Raw genomic sequence first — 23,683 nt, forward strand, 5'->3', positions numbered from 1 at the left:
GCAGGCTGCTGTGGGACCCCGGAGCTGCCCCTGCTCAGGCTGCGCCGGCCTCTTCAGCCTCTCGTCCCAGGGCACGTGCTCCGGCTTCACCATCCCGGTGACCTCCCTGAACTTGCTCCAGTGCATCCATGGCTTCCTGGAACTGGATGGACACAGCAGTGCACGTGGGGTCTGAAGAGTGCCAATGAAAGAGGACGATCGCTTCCCTCCTTCTACTGGCTGTGCTCCTCTTAATTCAGCCCAGGATGCTGCTGGCCGTCCTTGCTGCCTGGGCACTCGGCTGGCTCACTTTCAGCTTGTGCTTCCCCGGACCACCCGGTCCTTTCCAGCAGAGCTGCTCCCCAGCCCGGCTGTCTCCAGCCTGTGCTGTTGCATGGGGTTATTCCTTCCTGGGTGCAGGACTGTGATCTGTCCTTGTTGAACTTTGTAATGGTCCTGGACTGCATTCAGGCAGTGTTGAGCGAGCCTCTGTCTGCCTTCCGGAGCATCATGGCTACCTTTGGGTACAGGCAGAGCAAGCTCATTTCTATCTGCTCATTCGATCTATGGATGCCTTTGAGCTTGGTGATCATCCCCTGGGGCAAAGTATTCATAAAATAAAATAATTCTCACCGAGTATCTGGGCAAAGAATCCTCAGTGGTTTGGCAGTTAAATAGTTCAGGTTAGACAAAGAGTAAAGAAAACAGCATGAAGCTTTTGAAACAAAAACCCAGGTGGGTGTGACCTGTGTGTCTATGGAGCAAGACAACTGGTGGTCTCATTAGGTCAGATGGCCAGGGCTGAAGGGGTCCTGCAAATATTTAAGCAGACATGCAATGTGATTTGGAGAGACCGTGGCCTCTTCCTTCCTTGATTACCACCTGAGTAAAACTGTACATGTGCTTAAAGGTTTTGTGGGCTTGGAATAAACCAAATAATTATTGTCAGAATCCAAAGTCCCGTCAAAATTTCAAGTCATCTGCTGACTTCAGTGAGTTTTGGTTCAGTAGTTGTGTTCCAGCATGGTTTCTCATAAGCACAGCAGTAGTACTTGAAATTAATAAACCTAGAAGCCAGAGCTGTGCCTCGAGGTGAAGTCCAGAGGTGGTGCAGCCGAGGGTCGGTCAGTGACCCAGCTGCATGGCAGCAGCTTCCCGTTGTTGGAGGAGGGCCATGGTCTAAGGCCTGTAGTTGGAAGAGTCAGTCCACAAGTGTTACAGGCCTGTCTCCTGACAAAGCAAGAGCCTCCTTTTGTGGAGACTGGGGATTGTTTTCCTGGCTTATCATCTTCTGAAGAGATGGCCCTCTTTCTCAGAGAGAAAGGAACCCAAGCACAGCGTAGTCACTGGCCATGTTCACTTGGCTTAAGCTTGGAGGCATCAAACAAAGTAAGTATTTATGCTGAATAGTGTCATAAGGGCCGCAGTTATCTTCTGAATGCCTGTACTGGTGGGTAGATGGCAGAATCTCGTTCTCTGTGGTGGAATTGTACCATCTTTGGATTCCTAGGGCCACGTGTGCCTGTTAGGCCATTCCCAGCTAGCATTCACAAAGTCCTTACCTTCAGGATTTAATGCTGAATTCCCGTTCTGCAGAGAACCACTTTGCCACCATCTGCTTACCTCTCTGGAGACCCTGACAGCATTATTTTTGCAAGTGAGATATACTTCATGGTGGCTGAAGAGTTTCCTTAGGCAGGGAATGGCAGACAGCGGCCGGGTATCTGGAAAGTCTCCTAAGAGTAGTCTTTTCTCCCAAACGGAACGTGCTGGACAGGTGCCCCCGCCTTGTGGGATGTTGAACTTGCTGTTTGTGGTTGACAGCCTGGTTAGATTTGTTCTGACTGAAAGCTAGACAAGCCTTTCTTGTTTATGTCCCCAGCAGAAACAGTGCAAGATCCGTTAGCTTGTTAGAGTGAGGAATGGTCTCCATCAGGGGCAGGACTGTTTGTTTGACTGAAGTGGCAATAAACTCCAGCTGTAACATACAACATGGGGGCTATAATTCCCTGTGACTCTACCAGTCAATAACTAAAGCTGTGGTGCTCTCTTAGATTATTTCTTTGGTGAGCAGTCACTGATTTAATTGCACTGTAAATTATTAACTGTGAAGATTTGCTTTACAAAACTTATGTAGGACGCCTACTGTGACTTTGTCCTGATATCCTTTCAAATGAGTAAGAATGGTCTTAAAAATCATTGTGATACACAGCACTGGCTTTGCAGACAGTGTGTTGTGCACCATAAGCTGATAAAAACCAGATACTGTTAATAAATAATAGTGACAATGATAATGCAATGAAAATCCTGTAGAATACTGAGTTGCAAGTGGACAGTTCCTTAATTTACTAAAATCCTATTCATCAGCTCTGGTATGTTTTGTGTTTTGCGTACTCTGTCATCTGCACAGCTGGAGTCCCCGCAGCTGCAAATGTAATTCTTCCTGGGTGTTTTGGACTGATGTGTGTTTTACTTTGGCCCTCAATACATTTTTTTAAAGCAAAATAAATAGTGGCTCTTTTGGTTTCTGTGGCTCTGTTCTGCCTGTTAATTTGGGTATTTGCACTTGCCTTTATGAATTTGTTACTTTTGTTAATGGGTAAAAAAGAAGAGTTGGCTCCAGTGACAGCAATTTATTTTTCCGAATGAGCAGTTAAGGTGTTACCCTAGGATTGTGAATGATACTGAAGTGTGAGTGGTAAGCACCCGGACTGCTGCCTGTCTCAAATGACGGAAGGCCACGGTGCCCACGTGAGGCACAGCCAGACCTGGGAATGGGACACGCCTGCCTCCCAGGTCCCACGGTTGGTCCAGGAGTTGGGGTGCTTCTTTCAGGCGCGGAGTTTCTCCAGGGGATCCATAGAAAGCATGTACTCCACACACGTGATGGTCTTTGATAGGCGGTGTGCCCTGGGGAAGGAAGTTACCTGGCTCTGTTTCGTACCCTTCTGGTGGTCCAGAAAGTCTTTGTGTTCAGATGGCTTCACAGATGAGAATTATGACTGGCTTCACGTGATGGGAGAGCTCCTTGGCACATCTTCCCCACCTTGGCAGATCCGTGTTAACTGAGCTCCAGAGGTTTGCTCTGTGTCAGTAGAACTGGCTAGTTAATAAAAGGTATGTGTAAGTTGGGGAATTCTCCTTTTGCCTATGGTACGTGGTCCCTCACTTTAAAATTCTGGTCAGGTGAGAAGCAGAGAGATTTTTGACGGTTGACTTTTTGCTTTTAGGGATTTGAAAAATGTGATGTCTAGTATAATGTAAACTGTATTCTCATCTCTGATAGTAAGTAAGATAAAGAATATTTGTTTAAAAAAAGTGGACGTCCATTGAAAAGTTATTGTTAAAATAGGATGCTACTGTTTCTCAGTGACTCTGTAGTAAAAGTCCTGTGTCTGGAACATCACCGTTGAAGAATTTGAGGAGGTTGCTTCACTTGAATCAGTCTTGATTGGGCATGAATTTGGGGAACTTGGCTCAAATTTAGATGCAACTGAGGGAGGATTTTGAGCAAATTAATTAAAAAAAACCCTCCAGGAACAAACTGTGTACATCCAAGCATTCTAAATATCCTTAAGTATGAAATTACTGCACTAACAGTGATGTGCAGTCACTGGCTGTGATACTGAAGAAACAAATATGATATTAATTTTGAGAAGAGCTTCAAAACTAGTCCCAGAAACTACACATCAGTCAGTCTAGCTTCTGTGCCAGGAAAATTGTCTGCAATTCTAATAAAAAACTGGAAGTTGTAGCGAGAAGAATAAACAGGATAAGCAGGCAGAGAAAAAGGAGTCCCAGAAATATCCAGAAAAATGGACTTTTTGGACTTAGTGTGATATGACTGTAATGAACATTTTGTATAGTACTGTTTAAGACTGATGCTTTTCCTTTGCTGTATGTTTTTCTAACACGCATTTTTGTCAGTTCTGCACCTCTATGTGTTGTAGGGGATTTGGAGGTGACATTTGTATATAGCTCTTAAATATTTAAATCTCTGGAGAAAACTTCTCAGACATGAACTTCTATTATCCTTTTGTTGAATGGTCTGCTTTGCTGAAGAGCTTGTTTCCGACAGTCCTCAAGTTCGGTAATTCATGACATTTCTCAGATAACTTGCTGTAAGGGAAACGCCCCAGAAGTTAGAGGTTGCATTATTCTGTGAAGCAAACAATGAACCCAAATCTGTGTTGCAGCAGTTCTGTGACCGCATCTGTCTGAATCATCTTCCTGTCTGTTTCACCCTTGTCATTTGTAAGCAGCATTCCGAATTTCATCTCCAGGCATGATCTGTGAGTCAGCAAAGACCGAAAGGAAGTAGCGCTTGGGCTGCAGAATGGGGGGAACACGAGAGGGTGCTGCTGGTGCCCTTTTCCCAACACTGCACGCGTCTGTGCCATAGTCATCTGTTGGCGCAAGGGAGCACAAGTCTCATCTGAAGCTTAGGCTTGCCAATAAGTTGAGTGCTTTTGAGTGCGTGGCACAGATTCCATTCAGAGGATAGGGTCTCACCCTGGCTGCCCTTAGACTGGAAAGTATGCCTGCACCCCATCCGCTGGAGCACCGAATGGGTCCGATCCTTTGGTGTCAATGGGATACTCCAGAGGGATTTGGGCCGAGCCCAAGCATAGTACCAATATGGCCCACTCCCAACTAAACTTGCCTAAAATCTACTGGGGGAGGGTGAAGTGGTCAGCTGAAATAAGCAGGAAAACTGGCAGGAGCTCCAGGTGAGCACAGGCTTGCAGGGCCAGCCCCTGCTTACTGCACGTGATTTAAATCTGAGTTCGAGTCAGTGCCCGGGATATTCTGTGTGGCTCTGTCTGTGCTGGTTCTCTTGACAACAGAGGCGTTCACCTGGGCAGAGAGCTCGGGCTTCTCTTGGCAGTGTGGCTCTGCCAAAGCCCAGCAGATCCAATTACATTCTTCCCAATGGTTTAATGGGTTTTGGTTCAGGCCCAAAACATTTCCTTATTTCCTCCAATACCCTTTTGAACTTTTAATTTAATTCAGCCTGTTCATAATTTAAATGAGAAAATACATGTACAGAGACTTCTTTGAAACTAAAGTTGCTACATCACTGTGCTCAGAGGGGAGTTGCATTTTAACTAGTTATATGGTCCATGAAATATTAGATGGAAGGAAACAAATGAAAAGGAATTGGATTGAGTTTCTCCTCTGCCTCCGTATGCAATTGCCAGGTGATACCATAAGTCAATACGTAGCACAATTGTTGTAATCTGGTGGTTTCAAATGCAAATGCAAACAGTGGATTAAAAAAGTAATGTAGAACAGTTGCTATAGTACCGGTGTTTCATCAACAAGCATAACAGGGTAAGGTAAACTGTTTGTTTAAAGTTTAATTTACTGTTGGTAGGCTACCTGTGAGATTATTGTGAAACCCCAGATAAAATTCCTGTAAATCCATGATCTTTGTTTTTTTGGATTTCTTTTTTTTTTTTCAATTGTTCTTTCTTTCCTTGAGTATACTTTTGTGTGTGGTAACTCAGCCTAGCAATAGACATTTATCTTGAATTATCCCACTGAAAGATATGTAATAGAGATACAGTGGCATTTAGATTTAAAGCTACAGGAAACAAGAGAGATCAGTCTCTTGTTGTGTAATTAAAACAAATCCTGCCTAGAGAGCCCAAAGGTCCGGCTGAACATATTATGCAATATCTACCTGAGTGTATACATTTTACAAATGTGAATGGATTTAGAGTATTAAAAACTTAAGCCTACTGTCCCTTACTTTGTTATTTGTCCTGTTTTCCAGAGGGTGAAGTAAGATAAGGTTGTGCTAAGAACTACTTAAAAATATATCTGCTAATTATGGATGCTTCAGTTTTTGTGTTCAACTCTCATATATTAGGTTCAATTTTTGGACGGTCTGATCTTTGGTAGCTGCAATGGTTTAGCTCTGTTGGCTTTCCAGAGATGCATGACATTTCTTGGGTAGAGCAGGGGAGGGCCTTGCTTCGATGGTCAGCATGATCTGGTTCTCCATGTTTGTTGGTCTTACAGTTTTTCACCAATGAATAGAAAAGCGATGCAATTTGTTCACTTTGGATTGTTCAATGTATGCATTAAAGAGAATCTTTACTATATTGACTTGGGAACTGGAAAAGACTTGAGAGGTTCTTGCATTTCGTATTGGGCCCATTTTTATTGCTCTGCATACAGAGGAGGACTTGTGCACCCCTACGTCGGGGGTCTTTAAAGGGGTCTTTAAAGATTAGCAGAAGGTAGCGTAGCCCAGCTGTTCTGGCCACTACAGCAGCGTAGTCCCAGGAGTCTTTTAGACTGAACGGCACTCAGGAGCCGTCGTAGTACCGGCTGGTTGGTCTCTTTAAAATCTTAAGAGTGGGGCGTGGCAAAAGAGATTCAGGTCTTTAGCTTTGGCCTGCGCAGGCTGATACTGAACTGAGCGATGAGTTGCCCAGTGTCTGTGCTTTCTAACCCAGGAGGGGCTGGGTTCTTGAGAGAGAGGCACTGTCTCTCACCACTCAGCTGTCTTCTGATGCCCTAGTTTGGATAAGGACTTGTTCCTGTCCTTCCAGCACAAAGCATACTCTCCACAGAAAGACCAGGGTGGTGAAGAGGTGGCAGCTTGCCGAGTGCCAGAGCAATAGTGTGTCAGGACTCATGCAGCCAGATGAGTGTGCTTGCTGGCCTTTTGTGCAAACTCTTCGGTTTCCTGCAGAGTACATTTGTTTTTTGTTTAGCTTGAGCAAATCAGTCACACAGAGTAGATCCGATGATTTTTGGTAAAACGTAGTAGCTGCATTTAGAGAGGGAAAAAAAGAAGTATTCTCATCAATGCAAGTTGCACTTCGGACAAACTGCTGCCATATAGTGACAGCTAGCAAAAACATACTACAGTAACATATGCTTTCTAGCCTGTAAATACCACAAAAGTTATGAATCTTGCCCTGCATAAGTTTTGTGCAATTGAATTTACGAGTAGGTTTGTGGGATAAGCATTCTTGGCTGTTCATGTAAATAATATTCTAGAGTCACCGTTGTGTTCGAATAAATGGTCCCCGAAATAGACAGGACAGTTCCTAATCTTGCTGTCATGGATTAGTTTTCCCAGGTGGTTTGTGAGTTCTGTTGGTATAAAGGCCAAAGGGAGAACTTTTGTTTTGAAACAGGGTTTTTTGTTCATGAACAAATTAGTGGTTGGACAGGCAACATTTTAACAGACACGTAGCTGAATCCCAAATGGTTCAAAACAGGAGGGAAGACTTAAGGGTATTTTTTGACGCCTGAAATTGAAGCCACTTAGTTTTCTGTGTAGGTGTTCCAAGTGATGAATTTGATATGCAGTCCCTCTGATGGTGGGAACATTAAAGAGGAGGAAATTGCCATAAAAAAATGGATGGAAATGTGGAAACTGAAGGAGGCTTTGGCTGAAACCACAAATAAGTAGTCTTCATCAGAGCAAAGATTTGCACCCAAGTGAATAACGTGTATGCTAACTTTCAAGCCAGTGAAAACACTATGGGAACAGTGTCCTGTCTTAAAAATATGTTTTGGTGCTAGCAGTTTCTGCTAACCTAAGTAGACTGAAGAAAGCAATTTTTTTGTGTTAGATACCAGACAATAATGGCTGAGAGCTGGCAATGAAGACCACAGGAAAATTCTTCTGTGTAGGCAAAGTCTGATAAGTGATATGCCTGGGGCCGGAGGTTGGACTAGATGGCCTCTGGAGGTCCCTCCCAACCCAAGTTATTCTTACAGGTCTCTGCAAAAGCTGCCAGAAACTCTGTCACTGCCGTATCTATCACCAGTTAGGAGGTGGCAGAAGGAAGGGGAGCATGGGGTGCGTGGTGGGGCAGTAGAAGGCATGCAGTGGTGCAGGAGTTCTGGGACATCTCTCCCTGGTGATGTACCGTATACTCATGCACTTCCAATAGGGCCCATGGCAGGGCGGTGAGGGAGCTGGGGTCCGTGCCTGCCGAACTCAGCCAGGAATTTGGCTCCAAATGTTGTATGGCATGATACTAACCTGCCAAAGGTCAGAGTTTATTGTCTGAGGAGGCTGTTGTCGGAGCTGGTCTTGGAGGAGACTTTCAGGGTTGGGCGGTCAGGATCACCGCCTCGGTGGTGGTACGCCGTTCGATGCTGAGCTGCTGTATCTTATGTAGATGTCACTGGTTTCTGATATGCATCTTCCGGAGGCAGTAAGATGTTGCTTTTACATAATCTAATGGGCATTTATCTGACAAAATGCTGGGCGTGATTTATAACTTAAGATGTAATAACTTGGCTGTCAAGGGGATTATATACATCTGTATTCATTTTATTTCAGATTTCTTGCAACCTACAATAGCCTTACAGACAAACACCTGGTTGGATATTTCAGCAATACCAGGATAAGACGACATCTTCAGAGATCAGGACTGGTGAGACTGAAAAGTTTCCTTTTCTGAGAAAAAAAGAAAAGAATTCTTTGTTTCTTTTAATATTGCACAAGTCAAACCACTGATGGTTCTGTTGTTTATTTGTTAGAGGTATGTGTTGTCATTGGTAAGAATTTGACCAGCTAGCCAAACACGTGAAATTATGCTGTGCCAGATCAAAGCCACACGATCACACTGAGACTGAGGGCGGGTTTGTTTAATCCAAGCATTTCCCACTGCATTATTTTCTACCGTTGGTCAGCTAGATATCGCAGGGACACAGGGCTGTGGTGTGTAAGGCCGCGCTACTGAAATCAGAATGACAGAAATACAAGTCAAACTGAGCTTGGAGCTTAGCTCCACGTGCTAAGTAGTTTTGACAACACCGGTGACAGCTGAGGAAATACTGCAGCTGGCATTGAGCATGTCCAGGACGTCAAGGTCCAAGGGCCACCTGGGGCTATGAAGATGCTAGCATGGGGGCTGCTGGTGGATGATGATTCCACACTAGAAGTGGTGTGCTGACAGTCAGTATGGAGGCCATACTGCACAGAATATGAAGCTTACTGCACCTTCTGTAATGCAACCGTCATAATGCTTATCTGCGTGAAACTGGTAACAGTGGCTGACATGGATTCATGATGTATGTAAATATTGGAGAGCCTTGGCTTAGCCCTGAGCTTCTGCTCAGTAATGGAGTTTCAGTAAGTTGTTACATATGGCACTGTATTACTGCACAATTACAGTGATGTGAGAATGTTTGTCAGTCTGCTTGTATTTCACATCCAGGCAGAAGAAGATATTTCATGGAGGGGTTTTGGTAAATTCGGAATGTTTTTATGTTTTTGCTCCATATTTCTTTTTGCTCATTGGAGTTTGCCTCTGCAAAATCCTTCAGTTTGCAAATATACAGAATCATGTTGATTCTCTTAGGTTTTTTAAACTGTGAAATCTAAGCATCTTTGACTCTACTAGCTTTTTAAATAGCTTCAGTGTTATTTCTCAAAAGTGTTTAAGGAAAACTGAAGGATTTGGTAAAGGTGAATGTGCTGAATATTTTTAAAAATACTTATGCACTCCTAGGTGTGACTCTGTTTAGCACAGGCAGAGGCAACCCTTACACAGTAGGAAGGCAAGTATTTAATGCCCCTCCACTGACTTGGGCAATGGCCCATGAAGAGTAAGGCTGAGCCCTCAACTGTTAGAAAATGTGACTGCTGCTCTCCTGCTCTCTTCATTTGGCTGATGGGGTCCATGGGGTCAAAGAAACTACAATTCTGTGCTACGAAGGTGAGTTCCAGCACCATGGCAGAAGCAGAGGTGGTAGCTAACCGGGAAGAAAAAGTAGTCTTTCTGGGAAATTGCACTCTGTTTAAAAACATACTTTATTCTGTCTTCTCCTCTTCTTTTTAGTTACATTATATTTCTTTATGGCAGATCTCAAGGAGTGGAAGAATAATATCTGAGAAAGAATATCGGCTAAATGCTATGAGGAGGGATCACCAAAGATACGTACAGGAGTGCCTGGCTCGGGCCATATTTCATAAGGTCCTTGATATGGAGGTATGCATTTACTAGTAATGTGTAAGCCTTTTTGGATACTTCCCTACTGACAGCCGGTGGCTGTTAACTCGTACTGGACTGTTTTCCGTAGCTGTGCCCTCATGCTCCCCTGAAAGGCTCTCTCCTGCTGGGAAAAAGGACAGTCTTTGTGCTTGATGTCCTCCACATGAAACCTCCACTGGCCTCTAGTTGTTAAACCATACTGTCATTAGAACATACACTGTCCTGGCTCACTTACTGCACTTTGGCAGTCATCAGATTATGGGATGATATTCACAGGGCTAGTTTGCTTAAAAAAATTCTAATCAAAACAAAATAGTTTGAACATGGTTACATATCTTATCTGAGTACAAAATTTGGGCACATTCCTGTTACGTATCAAGAATGGAGTTGGTCCCTACAACTTCACAAATACTCAGTTGTTCCCTTGCCAATGTTAATATAGACAGGTGTAATGCAAATGTATTGAATCGATAGTAGTTTCATAATAGGGCTCAATGAGGGTAACGACCAGGGAGCAGGCAAGTGATAAGCAGAACAGAAGCAAATGTTCTTACATTCATTGACATCTCATAATGTCCATTAATGAGATTTCTCTTTCTCTTACATTGATAGCATCGTCATCAGCTGGAAATAAAAGAGAAACTTGAAAATTTTGTGAGGAAGAAGAGGGTGCAGAATATCAAGGTAAGGCTTGAGTGCTACTGAGTACTGATGGGACATGGCAGTTTTGCCCCGTGTTAAATAACAGCCATGAGTCAGGCCAGAGACTCATTGAGCCAAGTGTCCTGTCTCTGATGTTTATGGAAAAAGTACAAGAAACAGGCAAGTAAAGGATGATCCTGCCCCAGGTTACCTCTCCTTCTTCCTCTGTCCAGCAGTTCAGGAACTTCCATTCATGCACATGATTCCTTTTGAATCTACTTGTTATTTTGGTTCTGAAGTGTTCTTGGTTGTGGAATTGAATTATGAGTTGTATGAAATGCTACTTCCTTGCATTTCTGCACAATAATTAATGTATCTGCTGTCTGATAATTCTGTTTGATGCTCCATTGTTCTCGTTATGAAAGAAGTTATTAACCGTTCCCCTTTTCCAAGGCACATGTGGTTTTACATACCGTTTTCATATTCCTTCTCAGTTTTCCAAGCTGAAGACCCTCAGTCTATTGAATCTTTCATACATGAGCCATTCCAGGCTTCTCATTACTGTTGCCATTTTTTTACCTTTTCTAGTTCTACTATTTCTGTTTTGAAATGGGGAACCAGAACTGGATGAATAATTTAAGATACATGTTGCAGTTCTTCTCCTTGTAATTCTAGACACTATCTGCTTTTGACTGCTTCTGAGCACTGAGCTCACATTTTCAGTCGTTTGCCTCTCCACATGATGTTCAGCAGAACAGCATGTAAGTAATGAAAAGAGGTTTCAGAAGTCTTCACTCTGCTGTCACGTAGGTAGAGCTTGATCCTGTAGTTGTTAGTCATGGAAATCCCACAGAAGTCAATGGTTCTTCTCCCCATGAAGTCACTTGGACTCATATGGGAAAAGTTCTCATTTTGGCTGAAATATCTCAACATCTTATTTCTTTATTAGGAGCCTGCATACATCGAGAAGAATGCATTGAGAAGCTAGCTGCTTCTTTGAGCAGTTGAAGAACAATGTCAAATCTTTTTAATTTTAAATAATACATTTATGAGCAATTCATCAGGTAAAGAAGGGAGGAGATTTTAATGAAAAACACTGATCACTATGGTAATTGCAAAGGCATTCTTTACTGACTGAACTCCTGCTGGTAGAAAGTTGCCACAGTGGAAGCAGCGACTAAGGCACCCTATCAAGGAATTCTGGACTTGGATAATTTTGGAACATAAACCAAAACGGCTTCCTTCAGTGAGAAGTGTGAGGGAGATGCCTGCAGATATGTGATCTGTGTCTTTGCTGTGATGCCACACGGGGGCACAGGAACCTGGGTGGAATTAGCAGTGTAATTTAATTCTCACCTCATACATTCAGTGAATTCGGCTGAGTAGCTAATCTAAAAGGAAAGGAGAAACATGGCTGGGCAAGGGAGGATGAGAAACATAGCTATCTATTTCCAGAAGGGTAGTCAGCCCAGTGTGGAGCTTTTGAGAGAAAAGATAGGGAGGGGCAGCAGTCAGAGCAAGGAAGTGGCAGATGCACTCAAATTTAAAAAAGAAAGAGACCTTCAACCAAACCAAGAATTGGGAGATACACAGAAACAGGCAGATGATTTGAATTTGGGGGGATCTGCAGCTGGAGAGGGCTGCGGGGAAATGAATCGGAGACGGGAACAAGTCTTTTCCCTCGTCCCTCTCTCATTCTCCCCTTGATTTCCTTTCCTTCCTTAACCAGGTGTTCCATCGGGTCTAGGCAATTTGATCGTCATAGCTGTCCAATGAAAGACAGACGGAAGGCAAGCTGAAACATTGCTGTTAAGACTATTTAGTACCTCAGAGATGTAAATTTCTATTCTTTTAGGTGGAACAATCCAGAAGATATGTGGAAGGTGCTAGCCTGATGCGCTGCCCACATCCACCACTTGGTCCAAGAAATCATTATGGGCTCCATCCTTTAGTGGCTCGCGAACCAGCTGGTCACTCACAAATGGTGAGTTTCACCAAATACTCCATGTCCTATAATGTAAGCACACACAGCTGAAAGCGTGCACGTATACCTATGACATCTGTGCTTAGTCTAGAGCATTGATTGCCCTGGTTGTTCTAGATTAGGGCCTCATCCTTCATCACTTGAGGCTGATTTCCTGTTTGCAGGGTTGTGTCATTAAAGAGAAATCTTGAGAAGCCGATGTTGCAGGAATGGCACATCAGAACTTAGAAAAAAATAGCTTTGCTTGTGATAAACCTGCTTTAATCTTTCCCTTTTATCTGCCTTATTACCCAAGGTTAGGCCAGTATCAGTACATTAAGTATTGTCAATGAATACTATGGCTGTAGGCAAGTTTACAGATGTTGTAAAATCCTGCAAGCAATGGAGGTCTTTTAGAAAACAGAGTTGAAGGGGTGCAGTAAGACTAAAGCTCTTTCCAGAAGGCTGTGCTTTGGAGCTCTGGCTCAGAAGCCTCTTAGTCTCTGTTAACAGGCAGAGAAGGAATGTTAATATACTCTTGAAATATAATGATACTAAAGTCTAAGGTCAAAGGTCAAATATATAGTCCAGTTTTAACTGGTTCTCCATTTCAATAATGATACTTGGTGCAGGTTGAAGAGAGATTTTCAGTCCTGAATGACCTTTTCCTCTCCATCCCATACAGAGGGCACCTGGACCTGTAGTTGATTACTATGGTGGACATCCTTCTCATCAACACCGATCCAAGGAGCCTGCCCTTTCTAAGATGGTGAGTTAACTCAGTAAAAAAGTTGTTTAGGTTTTAACATTTTGACGTGGTATTCTGAAGGCTATACGAGGAAAAAATGAAATAAAAAAGTCAGAAAAATGCTGAGTATTGAAGAAAAATAGGAATGCTTTTGTCATGCATTCTCTCAGCGTCCATGTGCTGAAGTCACCAAAAACACAGCACATTGCTACAGTTTCTATGAGTTCATTATGTTTGCTTGAAGGCTGCACTGTGAAGACCGAGTAGCAAAACCTAGGTTTAATGCCCAAGCGTTATTTTGGATGCTCCCGTTTTTGGATGCTCAATTAGAGATGCCTGAAGGGGTCTGGTTCTTCAGAGGCAGACTAGAAAATTTCGTTTCCTGAAGGTACCTGAGAATCACTCATCACTTCAAAATATCTCAATCAGTGCTATTTTTTTTTCTTTATGATGCTGCTCTGCACTGGAAACTATACACTGAGATTTTGTAGCTGTTTGCTTCTTCCTTTTCTAGACCTCCTGGCAACCAAATACAGCTCCAGGAAATACGCGGTACCCGGTTCGCCTCCCACCACTTCACAGCTGTGCTGCAGTAGGGTCTGTACCAAAGACTTCAACCTCTAAAGAAAAGTGCCACGCCCTTGAAAACGATCAGCACTTTGCCAGTGGGGTGAGGCCATAGTTCATTCTGAAAATAATACAATTTTAGAGACAGCTTTATAATACTGCTTTAGTACTGTAGTTCCCAGAACTGTGTGCTGCAGGCGACATGCCTACCAAATGGTTATCAGCTTTTATTTAAACTCTCCTTTTTAACCTCTCCTTAATTTTCAAGACATTTTCTTACGGGTCTAATGCTCAGTTCTTGATCACAGCCAGGAAAAATGTGGTGACTTCTCTTTCATAGTATAACATCTCTCTGCATGCAAAATTTTCTGCCTCTGCATAGATTTTCTGTTATGTAGAGAGGGTGGCAGCCACTTGGTTAACACAAATAACTCGGGAATATTTTCACACAGTCTTACAAGTTTTCATCTTCATCTACAGCAGCAAAGTAGCAAAAAAATATATTTTTTTTTTTTTTTTTTACCATTCCTCCTACTAAGTCACACTGGTGGGTTCAGAGAATGAGAGCTTTTTGGAGTAGCCAAACATGATCTTGATATGTACGCAGTTACTTTCAGGTGAGATTTGGACTTGTCCTCTGTTCTAGGAAACCATTATGTAGTTGGCTTTGTGTTAGGAGTTCCATGGGACTGGAGGATTTTGGAATGGGGCTGTGACCTGCTACTCCTGACTGGCAGACACCGTATGGATAGCTCCCTTCTGCTGTGCATTTGCTCTGTATTGTGATGGTCACGATCCTTTCTCCAAGAATTTGCTGGCACTCTCTCTGTCTATTCAAATCACAGGTCATTTAAATTGTTTCTTTAACGCTCACTACTGACAAAACAGCTAAATCAGATCCAGAGCATGCAACGTTTGCAGAATTTATTCTCTAGAGATGTCTTGCTTTGCGGGGCCCTGGTGCTCTGTTTGCATTTCATCCTGAAGGAGGACTAAACCTCCACTACAAATGGGAAAGAAGTGTTCTGAACCGCACCTCGTATAATCGATGCCAAATGATGTTACTGTTGGAAGATTCTGGCTGCTTTGGCATTTGCTTGCCAGCTGAGAGAACGCAGCAGGGCTGCAGGGCTGTGCAGTATTCTGTCTGCTTGTGATCAGAACGCTGCACGGTTCCAAGTAGTGCATGGTTTACAATGTTGTGTGTATCTATGAGGGTGACATTTTCAAGCAAGCTGCCTGTTGCTTTGCAAATGAAAAGAAAGGGTTTTAGCACAGAAATGTTTTCATGAAGAAAATTGCAAGCACCAAGTTAAGGAATTGTTCTAGAAGTATGTGTGTTACTAAATGTAAAGAGCAGTCAAACCATGGTTAGTTCAATATGCTTGGTAGCTATTTTTGCATGACCTGTTTAACCTGGTTAAAATGTTTTTCCAGGGGGAGAGGAGGGGGTTAAGACTTATGAATTCAATGGAGTATGTGACTGGTATATCCCCTTATCAGCTCCCCGTCATTAACAAGAATGTGATACCAGTGCCACCTCCCCCCATGCAAAAAGGAGACAAGAACATAAATGCAGTGAGAAATGGGATGCCCAGAGGCAGACGATTTCGTCCCACCACTGCACCAAATGGCTTAGAGCAACTTTTAACAAAGGTAAGTTATCTCTGTCTACGTCTCAGTTCATGTGTAGGTATGTTACCTTCCTTATTGATGTATTCGCCTAATGCTGAAAGATGTGTATACCCAGTTTGTATAAAGATTCACTAAATTTTTGAAAGAAAGGTTATTTATAACTATTAAAACATGTAACTGCCACCCATCTCTCTATATACTAAAACATTTGGTGTTTTTCATCAGTTGGGGGGAAAAAAGGTGCTGGAACAGAAAAAACATAGCAACTCTCATTGAAAGCCTTCCACCTTAGTCAATCTGATCCTGTCTCTGACTATATCTGGTACCAGAACTTCAGAGGGATATATGAAATGCCTTGAGTATATGAAAACTTCATCTGTTACACTATAGCTCCAGCCAGTTTTGACTGCTGTAAAGGAAATTGTAGGAACCCAGGATTGGGAGGGATGATATGGGTCATTAAACCTGGTCCCTGCAATTTGGGCAATTCAATGCAATGGATTTTCAGCCCAAAATATTTTCCTGCCCTTCTGCATGTTACAACACTTTCCAATTTAGGCAGCTCAAGGCCTGTCTTAAAAGACTGGAAGCCTCAAGTGTATGCCGCGCATACATGATCCTTGTGTTCACCTTTTGTTAGAGTTGGAAGCTGAATGCGTTTTTTGTGTATTTCCTGCTGCAGAATTCTGGAGGATTCCCTAAGCCCTCGTTACGCAGCAACGCATTTGTTACCATGGTCTTTCTAGGAAAAAGTGTGCATTTACCTCATGGTGATGCTGATTACAGAGATGAAATCGAAGTCTACCAGCAGCATTGTGGAGGAGAAAACCTTTGTGTCTACAAAGGCAAGCTATTGGAAGGAGGTAAGGATAGAGAGTCAAAGAGTTCATATTGATTCTGGCAACATCTCTTTTTTTTTTTTTTTGGCTAAAATGTTGATGTGATATCAAAATGATTTCAGCTGAGCTCAGTCAAGGTATATGCATCCAGGGATTTTTATACCATCTGCCTCCACATTAAATCTGGATCTACTGTTTCGTGATTGAAAGTAAGGTTACAATTACTTTTGCAAATTATGGTAGAATGAGTTTAGAGAATTGATTTAACAAAATACTGTAGCTTAGATTAATTTTGTATAGAGATGTATGGTTAATAAAGTAGTTGTAGCGGTAAACTGTCCTTAAATAGGCGTTATCTGTTTCTGACTTCCTATAATACATCAATGCATGTTGCTTATTATTCCAGAAGGAAAAGTACATAGTGGGAGCCCAATTCCCATCTCTTTTACGTGAGTGCGATTCCATCACACCAGTAAAAGGCGAACTGTGTTCTGGGAAATTGGGAAAAGGAAATGGCTGGGAGACTTTCACTTATGAGGAAGAGTGATTCCACTGATCATATCCCTCATTCCAGCTCACAGAACCCACTGTGTTTGCATTTGCATTTTTACTGGGTGTGGGAATATGGTGCAGAGATCCCTGAACTTCAGCCTGTCCCCTGAGGCTATGGGTGCACTGCAGTGTGCCCACAGATCTGGTTAGGGTGTTTGTTGCAGCTGTGTCCCAGCTGTGCGGAAGGTGTCCTTTGTGTGTGCTCCTGTTGTCCCAAGCCCCATTCACACCTATTAGGGAACCTCCTGGAGTACAGTGTGGCTTCCTCCCTGCTGCTGTGTGCCCAGTTTACTTTGGAAGGATACTATGACTTGTGGGTTAAGGGAGTACAACGCAGTCCCCCCCCTGCACGGAGCTGGGTAGCAGCCTCAGTGCCCTTGAGGCCTGGATGCAGAACAGTGCCCTTGCAGAGTAGCCTGAAATGGCTCCTGAAACAGCATCTTTCAGCTGCTCAGTGTTGCTCCGAGTATGACTGTATTAGTGCAGGCCCAGAGCCACTAATATTGCAGCTGTACTGATCTGGAGCCTGGTTGTACTCTGCGAGGTGCTGCACTGAGGAATGTGTGCATTACACTGCGGGAACTCTAACATACTGCTGCACTGCACCATGTAGACACTGTCCTGGTTTCGGCAGGGATAGAGTTAATTTCCTTTCTAGTAGCTGGTACAGTGTTTTGGATTTAGGATGAGAACAAAGTTGATAACACACCGGTGTTTTAGTTGTTGCTAGGTAATGCTTACACTAGCCAAGGACTTTTCAGCTTCCCATGCTCTACTGACTGAGAAGGCTGGAGGTGCACAAGAAGCTGGGAGGGGGCACAGCCAAACTGGCCAAAGGGACATTCCATACCATGTGACGTCATGCTCAGTACATAAACTGGGGGAAAGCTGGCCGGGGGGGCCGCTGCTCGGGGACTGGCTGGGCATCGGTCAGCGGGTGGTGAGCAATTGTACTGTGCATCACTTGTTTTGTGTATTATTATTATTATTATCATATTATTATTATCATTTTATTTCAATTATTAAACTGTTTTTATCTCAACCCACGAGTCTTTCTAACTTGTGCTCTTCCAATTCTCTCCCCCATCCCACCGGGGGGGGGGGGGAGTGAGCGAGCGGCTGTGTGGTGCTTAATTGCTGACTGAGATTAAACCACGACAGTCCTTTTTGGCGCCCAACGTGGGGCACGAAGGGTTTGAGATAATAACAGATTAACCGGAGTGTATTAAGGAACTTATATCTGTTAATAGTCGAGGGTCACAATGTTGGTTTCTCTGTTCTCGATATTGATTTGTATAATCTGCATCGCGCTCTTTTTCCTGCTGTACATGTTAAAGATTGGTGTTGGGTTTTGCAGTTTGCTGTGGTCTGCAGTGAATAGTAATGTCTCGCTTGTGAGGTTTGTTTTTAGAACATTGACCTTGACGTTTCTGTGGTATGTAAACTTCGCAATGAAGCCGTTACTGTACCATGGATACCATATCGTGGAGACAACTAGCAATTGCAGTAACTTTTCTGAGAGTTTTTTTACGGAGGAAATACAGAATGGCAGTGTCACTACCTTCTTCTATGATGTTTCCTCCTTCATTACAGTAATTTTTCAGTATTTTGAGCATCCTTGGGCAGTTAAGATACTTCTATTAATACTTCTTGGGAATATTGTTTCGGTTTTGTCTAAAGTTGGTAAGCAATTTAAGAATATCATCCAGAGATCTGCTCCAAGGCTGAATAATTATGAGTGGCAGGGTGTGTGGGACAAGATGGGCAAGTACCTAGGCCAATGGGCACCCCCAGTGTTTTGGAACTTCACCCCTGAGCAAATGCAGAATCCTGAAAAGTTAGTAGAATATTTGGAAAAAGTATGCTGTCACCCTGGCAACTCTAGAGAGATGCAACTCATTGCAACGTGCTGGGGCCTGGCCCATGCCTACCGAGCCCTGTTCAACACCATTCAGTGCCCTCAAAGGGAAGAGAAGGTCTCTGGCTCTGACAGTAAAACGACACGCACTGCGGCCACTCAGACCCGGGCAACAGGCCGTGCAGCCACTCAAACCCGGGCAACACGCACTACGGCCACTCCAACCCCGGCGACAGGCTCTGCGGCCACTCAGACCCCGGCGACAGGCCCTGCGGCCACTCCAACCCCGGCGACAGGCCCTGCGGCCACTCAGACTCCGGTGACATGCACTTGCACTGCGGCCACTCCAACCCCGACGACATGCACTGCGGCCACTCCAACCCCGGCGACAGGCCCTGCGGCCACTCAGACTCCGGTGACATGCACTTGCACTGTGGCCACTCCAACCCCGGCAACAGGCCCTGCGGCCACTCAGACTCCGGTGACATGCACTTGCACTGCGGCCACTCCAACCCCGGCAACAGGCCCTGTGGCCACTCAGACTCCGGTGACATGCACTTGCACTGCGGCCACTTCAACCCCGGCGACATGTACTGCGGCCACTCCAACCCCAGCGACATGCACTGCGGCCACTCCAACCCCGGCGACATGTATTGCGGCCACTCCAACCCCAGCGACATGCACTGCGGCCACTCCAACCCCGGCAACAGGCCCTGCGGCCACTCAGACTCCGGTGACATGCACTTGCACTGCGGCCACTCCAACCCCAGCAACACGCCCTGTGGCTGAACCAAAGAACGAGCCTGTGCCGGTATCAGTCGCCCCTGTACACAAGAAGAAATTTTGGAAGCGGAAGTCAGCTCGTTTAGTAAGGGAGGAAGAAGCTTCTTCTAAAAGGGAACCGGAGGAAGAACTGTACGAGACAGATGACCCTAGAGAAGGACCATCACGAGAACGGGAGGAGGAAAGCCGGCTGCTGATCGGGGAGGAGGAAGAGGAAGAACTCATAAACGAGGCAGTGACCACCCGATCTCTATCCCTGAGTGAGCTGCGAGATATACGAAAAGATTTCAGCCGCCGTCCAGGTGAGCATATTGTCACCTGGCTGCTCCGATGCTGGGATAATGGGGCCAGTAGCCTGGAATTAGAGGGTAGGGAAGCCAAGCAGCTGGGATCCCTTTCTAGGGAAGGGGGCATTGACAAAACAATTGGAAAAGGGACACGTATCCTCAGCCTTTGGAGGCGACTCCTGTCAAGCGTGAAGGAAAGGTATCCCTTTAAGGAAGATGTCATATGTCGCCCAAGCAAGTGGGCCACCATGGAGAAGGGTATCCAGTTTCTGAGAGAATTAGCTGTGCTGGAGGTGATTTATGATGACCTGAACAATGAACAACTATCCAAAGATCCAGACGAAGTCAAGTGCACACGACCCATGTGGCGGAAGTTTATAAGGAGCGCACCATCGTCATACGCCAATTCATTGGCAGTGATAACCTGGAAAGATGGAGAGGAACAAACAGTGGATGAATTGGCTAGTCAACTCCGGCAATACGAGGAAAGTCTTTCTTCCTCCATCGTCTCGGCTGTGGAGAAACTGTCCCGGGAGATCCAGCAACTCAGAGAGGATAGGTCCTACTCCTCACCTATACGGACCAGTATCTCGGCTATTAGAAGTAAGCGTTCTTTTGCTCAAGAGAGAGAATATAAAGGATACACACCACGGGGCACCCTATGGTTTTACCTGCGTGACCACGGAGAGGACATGAGGAAGTGGGATGGGAAACCTACTGCAGCCCTAGGGGCACGGGTACGTGAATTACAAGGGAAAACAATCACAGAAAGAGGTTCTTCCAGGAAAATTGCTGCTCCAGTTTCCAGCGGGCAGTTCCCCAGAGAGAGTAGAAGGGCTGATCTTACTCTTGATCTTAATGAAGAAACTTCTGACTCATACGTACAAGAAATGAGAAACGAGTACTGTGATGAGGATTAGAGGGGCCCTGCCTCCAGCCAGGGGGAGGAAAGGGACAACCGGGTTTACTGGACTGTGTGGATTCGGTGGCCTGGCACATCAGACCCACAGAAGTATAAGGCTCTGGTAGACACCGGTGCACAGTGTACCCTAATGCCATCAAGATATATAGGAACAGAACCCATCTATATTTCTGGGGTGACGGGGGGATCCCAACAGCTATCTGTATTGGAAGCCGAAGTGAGTCTAACTGGGAATGGGTGGCAGAAGCACCCCATTGTGACTGGCCCAGATGCTCCGTGCATCCTTGGCATAGACTACCTCAGGAGAGGGTATTTCAAGGACCCAAAAGGGTACAGGTGGGCTTTTGGTATAGCTGCCTTGGAGACGGAGATTAAACAGCTGTCCACCTTGCCTGGTCTTTCGGAGGACCCTTCTGTTGTGGGGTTGCTGAAGGTCGAAGACCAACAAGTGCCAATTGCTACCACCACAGTGCACCGGCGGCAATATCGCACCAACCGAGACTCCCTGATTCCCATCCATGAGCTGATTCGTCGACTGGAGAGCCAAGGAGTGATCAGCAAGACCCGCTCACCCTTTAACAGTCCCATATGGCCAGTGCGGAAGTCTAATGGAGAGTGGAGACTAACAGTAGACTATCGTGGCCTAAATGAAGTCACGCCACCGCTGAGCGCTGCTGTGCCAGACATGCTAGAACTTCAATACGAATTGGAATCAAAGGCAGCCAAGTGGTATGCCACAATTGATATTGCTAATGCGTTTTTCTCAATCCCTTTGGCAGCAGAGTGCAGGCCACAATTTGCTTTCACTTGGAGGGGCGTTCAGTACACCTGGAACCGACTGCCCCAGGGGTGGAAACACAGCCCTACCATTTGCCATGGACTGATCCAGACTGCATTAGAACAGGGTGGAGCTCCAGAACACCTGCAATACATTGATGATATCATCGTGTGGGGCAACACAGCAGAAGAAGTTTTTGAAAAAGGGAAGGAAATAGTCCAAATCCTGCTGAAGGCCGGTTTTGCCATAAAACAAAGTAAGGTCAAGGGACCTGCACAGGAGATCCAGTTTTTAGGAATAAAATGGCAAGATGGACGTCGTCAGATCCCAATAGATGTGATCAACAAAATAACAGCCATGTCTCCACCAACTAGCAAAAAAGAAACACAAGCTTTCTTAGGCGTCGTGGGTTTTTGGAGAATGCACATTCCAAATTACAGTCTGATTGTAAACCCTCTCTATCAAGTGACCCGGAAGAAGAACGATTTCAAATGGGGCCCTGAGCAACGACAAGCTTTTGAACAAATTAAACGGGAGATAGTTCATGCAGTAGCCCTGGGGCCAGTCCGGGCAGGGCAAGAGGTAAAAAATGTGCTCTATACCGCAGCCGGGGAGAATGGCCCTACCTGGAGCCTCTGGCAGAAAGCACCAGGGGAGACTCGAGGTTGACCCCTAGGGTTTTGGAGTCGGGGATACAGAGGATCCGAGGCCCGCTATACTCCAACTGAAAAAGAGATATTAGCAGCATATGAAGGGGTTCGAGCTGCTTCAGAAGTGATCGGCACTGAAGCACAGCTCCTCCTGGCACCCCGACTGCCAGTGCTGGGCTGGATGTTCAGAGGGAGGGTCCCCTGTACACATCATGCAACTGATGCTACATGGAGTAAGTGGGTCGCACTAATCACACAACGGGCTCGAATAGGAAACCCCAGTCGCCCAGGAATTCTGGAAGTGATTATGGATTGGCCAGAGGGCAAAGATTTTGGAATATTGCCAGAGGAGGAGGTAACGCGTGCTGAAGAGGCCCCAATGTATAATGAACTACCAGAAAATGAGAAGCAATATGCCCTGTTCACTGATGGGTCCTGTCGTCTTGTGGGAAAACATCGGAGGTGGAAAGCTGCTGTATGGAGTCCTATGCGACAAGTTGTAGAAACGGCTGAAGGAGAAGGTGAATCAAGCCAATTTGCAGAAGTAAAGGCCATCCAGCTGGCTTTAGACATTGCTGATCGAGAAAAGTGGCCAGTGCTCTGTCTCTATACTGACTCATGGATGGTGGCAAATGCCCTGTGGGGGTGGTTGCAGCAATGGAAGCAGAGCAACTGGCAGCGCAGAGGCAAACCCATCTGGGCTGCCGCATTGTGGCAAGATATTGCTGCCCGGGTGGAGAACCTGGTTGTAAAAGTCCGTCACGTAGATGCTCACGTACCCAAGAGTCGGGCCACTGAAGAACATCAAAACAACCAGCAGGTGGATCAGGCTGCTAAGATTGAAGTGGCTCAGGTGGATCTGGACTGGCAACATAAGGGTGAATTATTTCTAGCTCGGTGGGCCCATGACACCTCAGGTCACCAAGGAAGAGATGCAACATACAGATGGGCTCGTGATCGAGGGGTGGACTTGACCATGGACACTATAGCCCAGGTTATCCATGAATGCGAAACATGTGCTGCAATCAAGCAAGCCAAACGGTTAAAGCCTTTTTGGTATGGAGGACGATGGTTGAAATATAAATATGGGGAGGCCTGGCAGATCGATTATATCACACTCCCACAAACCCGCCAAGGCAAGCGCCACGTGCTTACAATGGTGGAGGCAACCACCGGATGGCTGGAAACATATCCCGTGCCCCATGCCACTGCCCGGAACACTATCCTGGGCTTTGAAAAGCAAGTCCTATGGCGACATGGCACCCCAGAAAGAATTGAGTCAGACAACGGGACTCATTTCCGAAACAACCTCATAGACACCTGGGCCAAAGAGCACGGCATTGAGTGGGTGTATCACATCCCCTATCATGCACCAGCTTCTGGGAAAATTGAACGATACAATGGACTGTTAAAGACTACGCTGAGAGCAATGGGTGGTGGGACATTTAAACATCGGGATACGCATTTAGCAAAGGCCACCTGGTTAGTCAACACTCGGGGATCTGC

General features: G+C 45.2%; 1 protein-coding gene across 1 annotated transcript in view; it reads left to right on the forward strand.

The window, feature by feature from the left end:
• The first annotated feature begins 7,906 nt into the window (after positions 1 to 7,906).
• The window catches only part of ERICH3 (glutamate rich 3), a 42,724-nt gene continuing 26,947 nt past the window's right edge, over positions 7,907 to 23,683 (forward strand). The window contains exons 1-9 of the mRNA XM_076338044.1: positions 7,907 to 7,917; positions 8,297 to 8,390; positions 9,825 to 9,950; positions 10,566 to 10,637; positions 12,451 to 12,579; positions 13,244 to 13,327; positions 13,821 to 13,976; positions 15,377 to 15,529; positions 16,191 to 16,371. Of these exons, the coding sequence (XP_076194159.1) occupies positions 7,907 to 7,917; positions 8,297 to 8,390; positions 9,825 to 9,950; positions 10,566 to 10,637; positions 12,451 to 12,579; positions 13,244 to 13,327; positions 13,821 to 13,976; positions 15,377 to 15,529; positions 16,191 to 16,371 (1,006 nt within the window). The remainder of the gene's footprint in view (positions 7,918 to 8,296; positions 8,391 to 9,824; positions 9,951 to 10,565; positions 10,638 to 12,450; positions 12,580 to 13,243; positions 13,328 to 13,820; positions 13,977 to 15,376; positions 15,530 to 16,190; positions 16,372 to 23,683) is intronic.

Source organism: Aptenodytes patagonicus, chromosome 5 (genome assembly GCF_965638725.1).
Source record: "Aptenodytes patagonicus chromosome 5, bAptPat1.pri.cur, whole genome shotgun sequence".
In the NCBI taxonomy this organism is placed as follows: domain Eukaryota; kingdom Metazoa; phylum Chordata; class Aves; order Sphenisciformes; family Spheniscidae; genus Aptenodytes; species Aptenodytes patagonicus.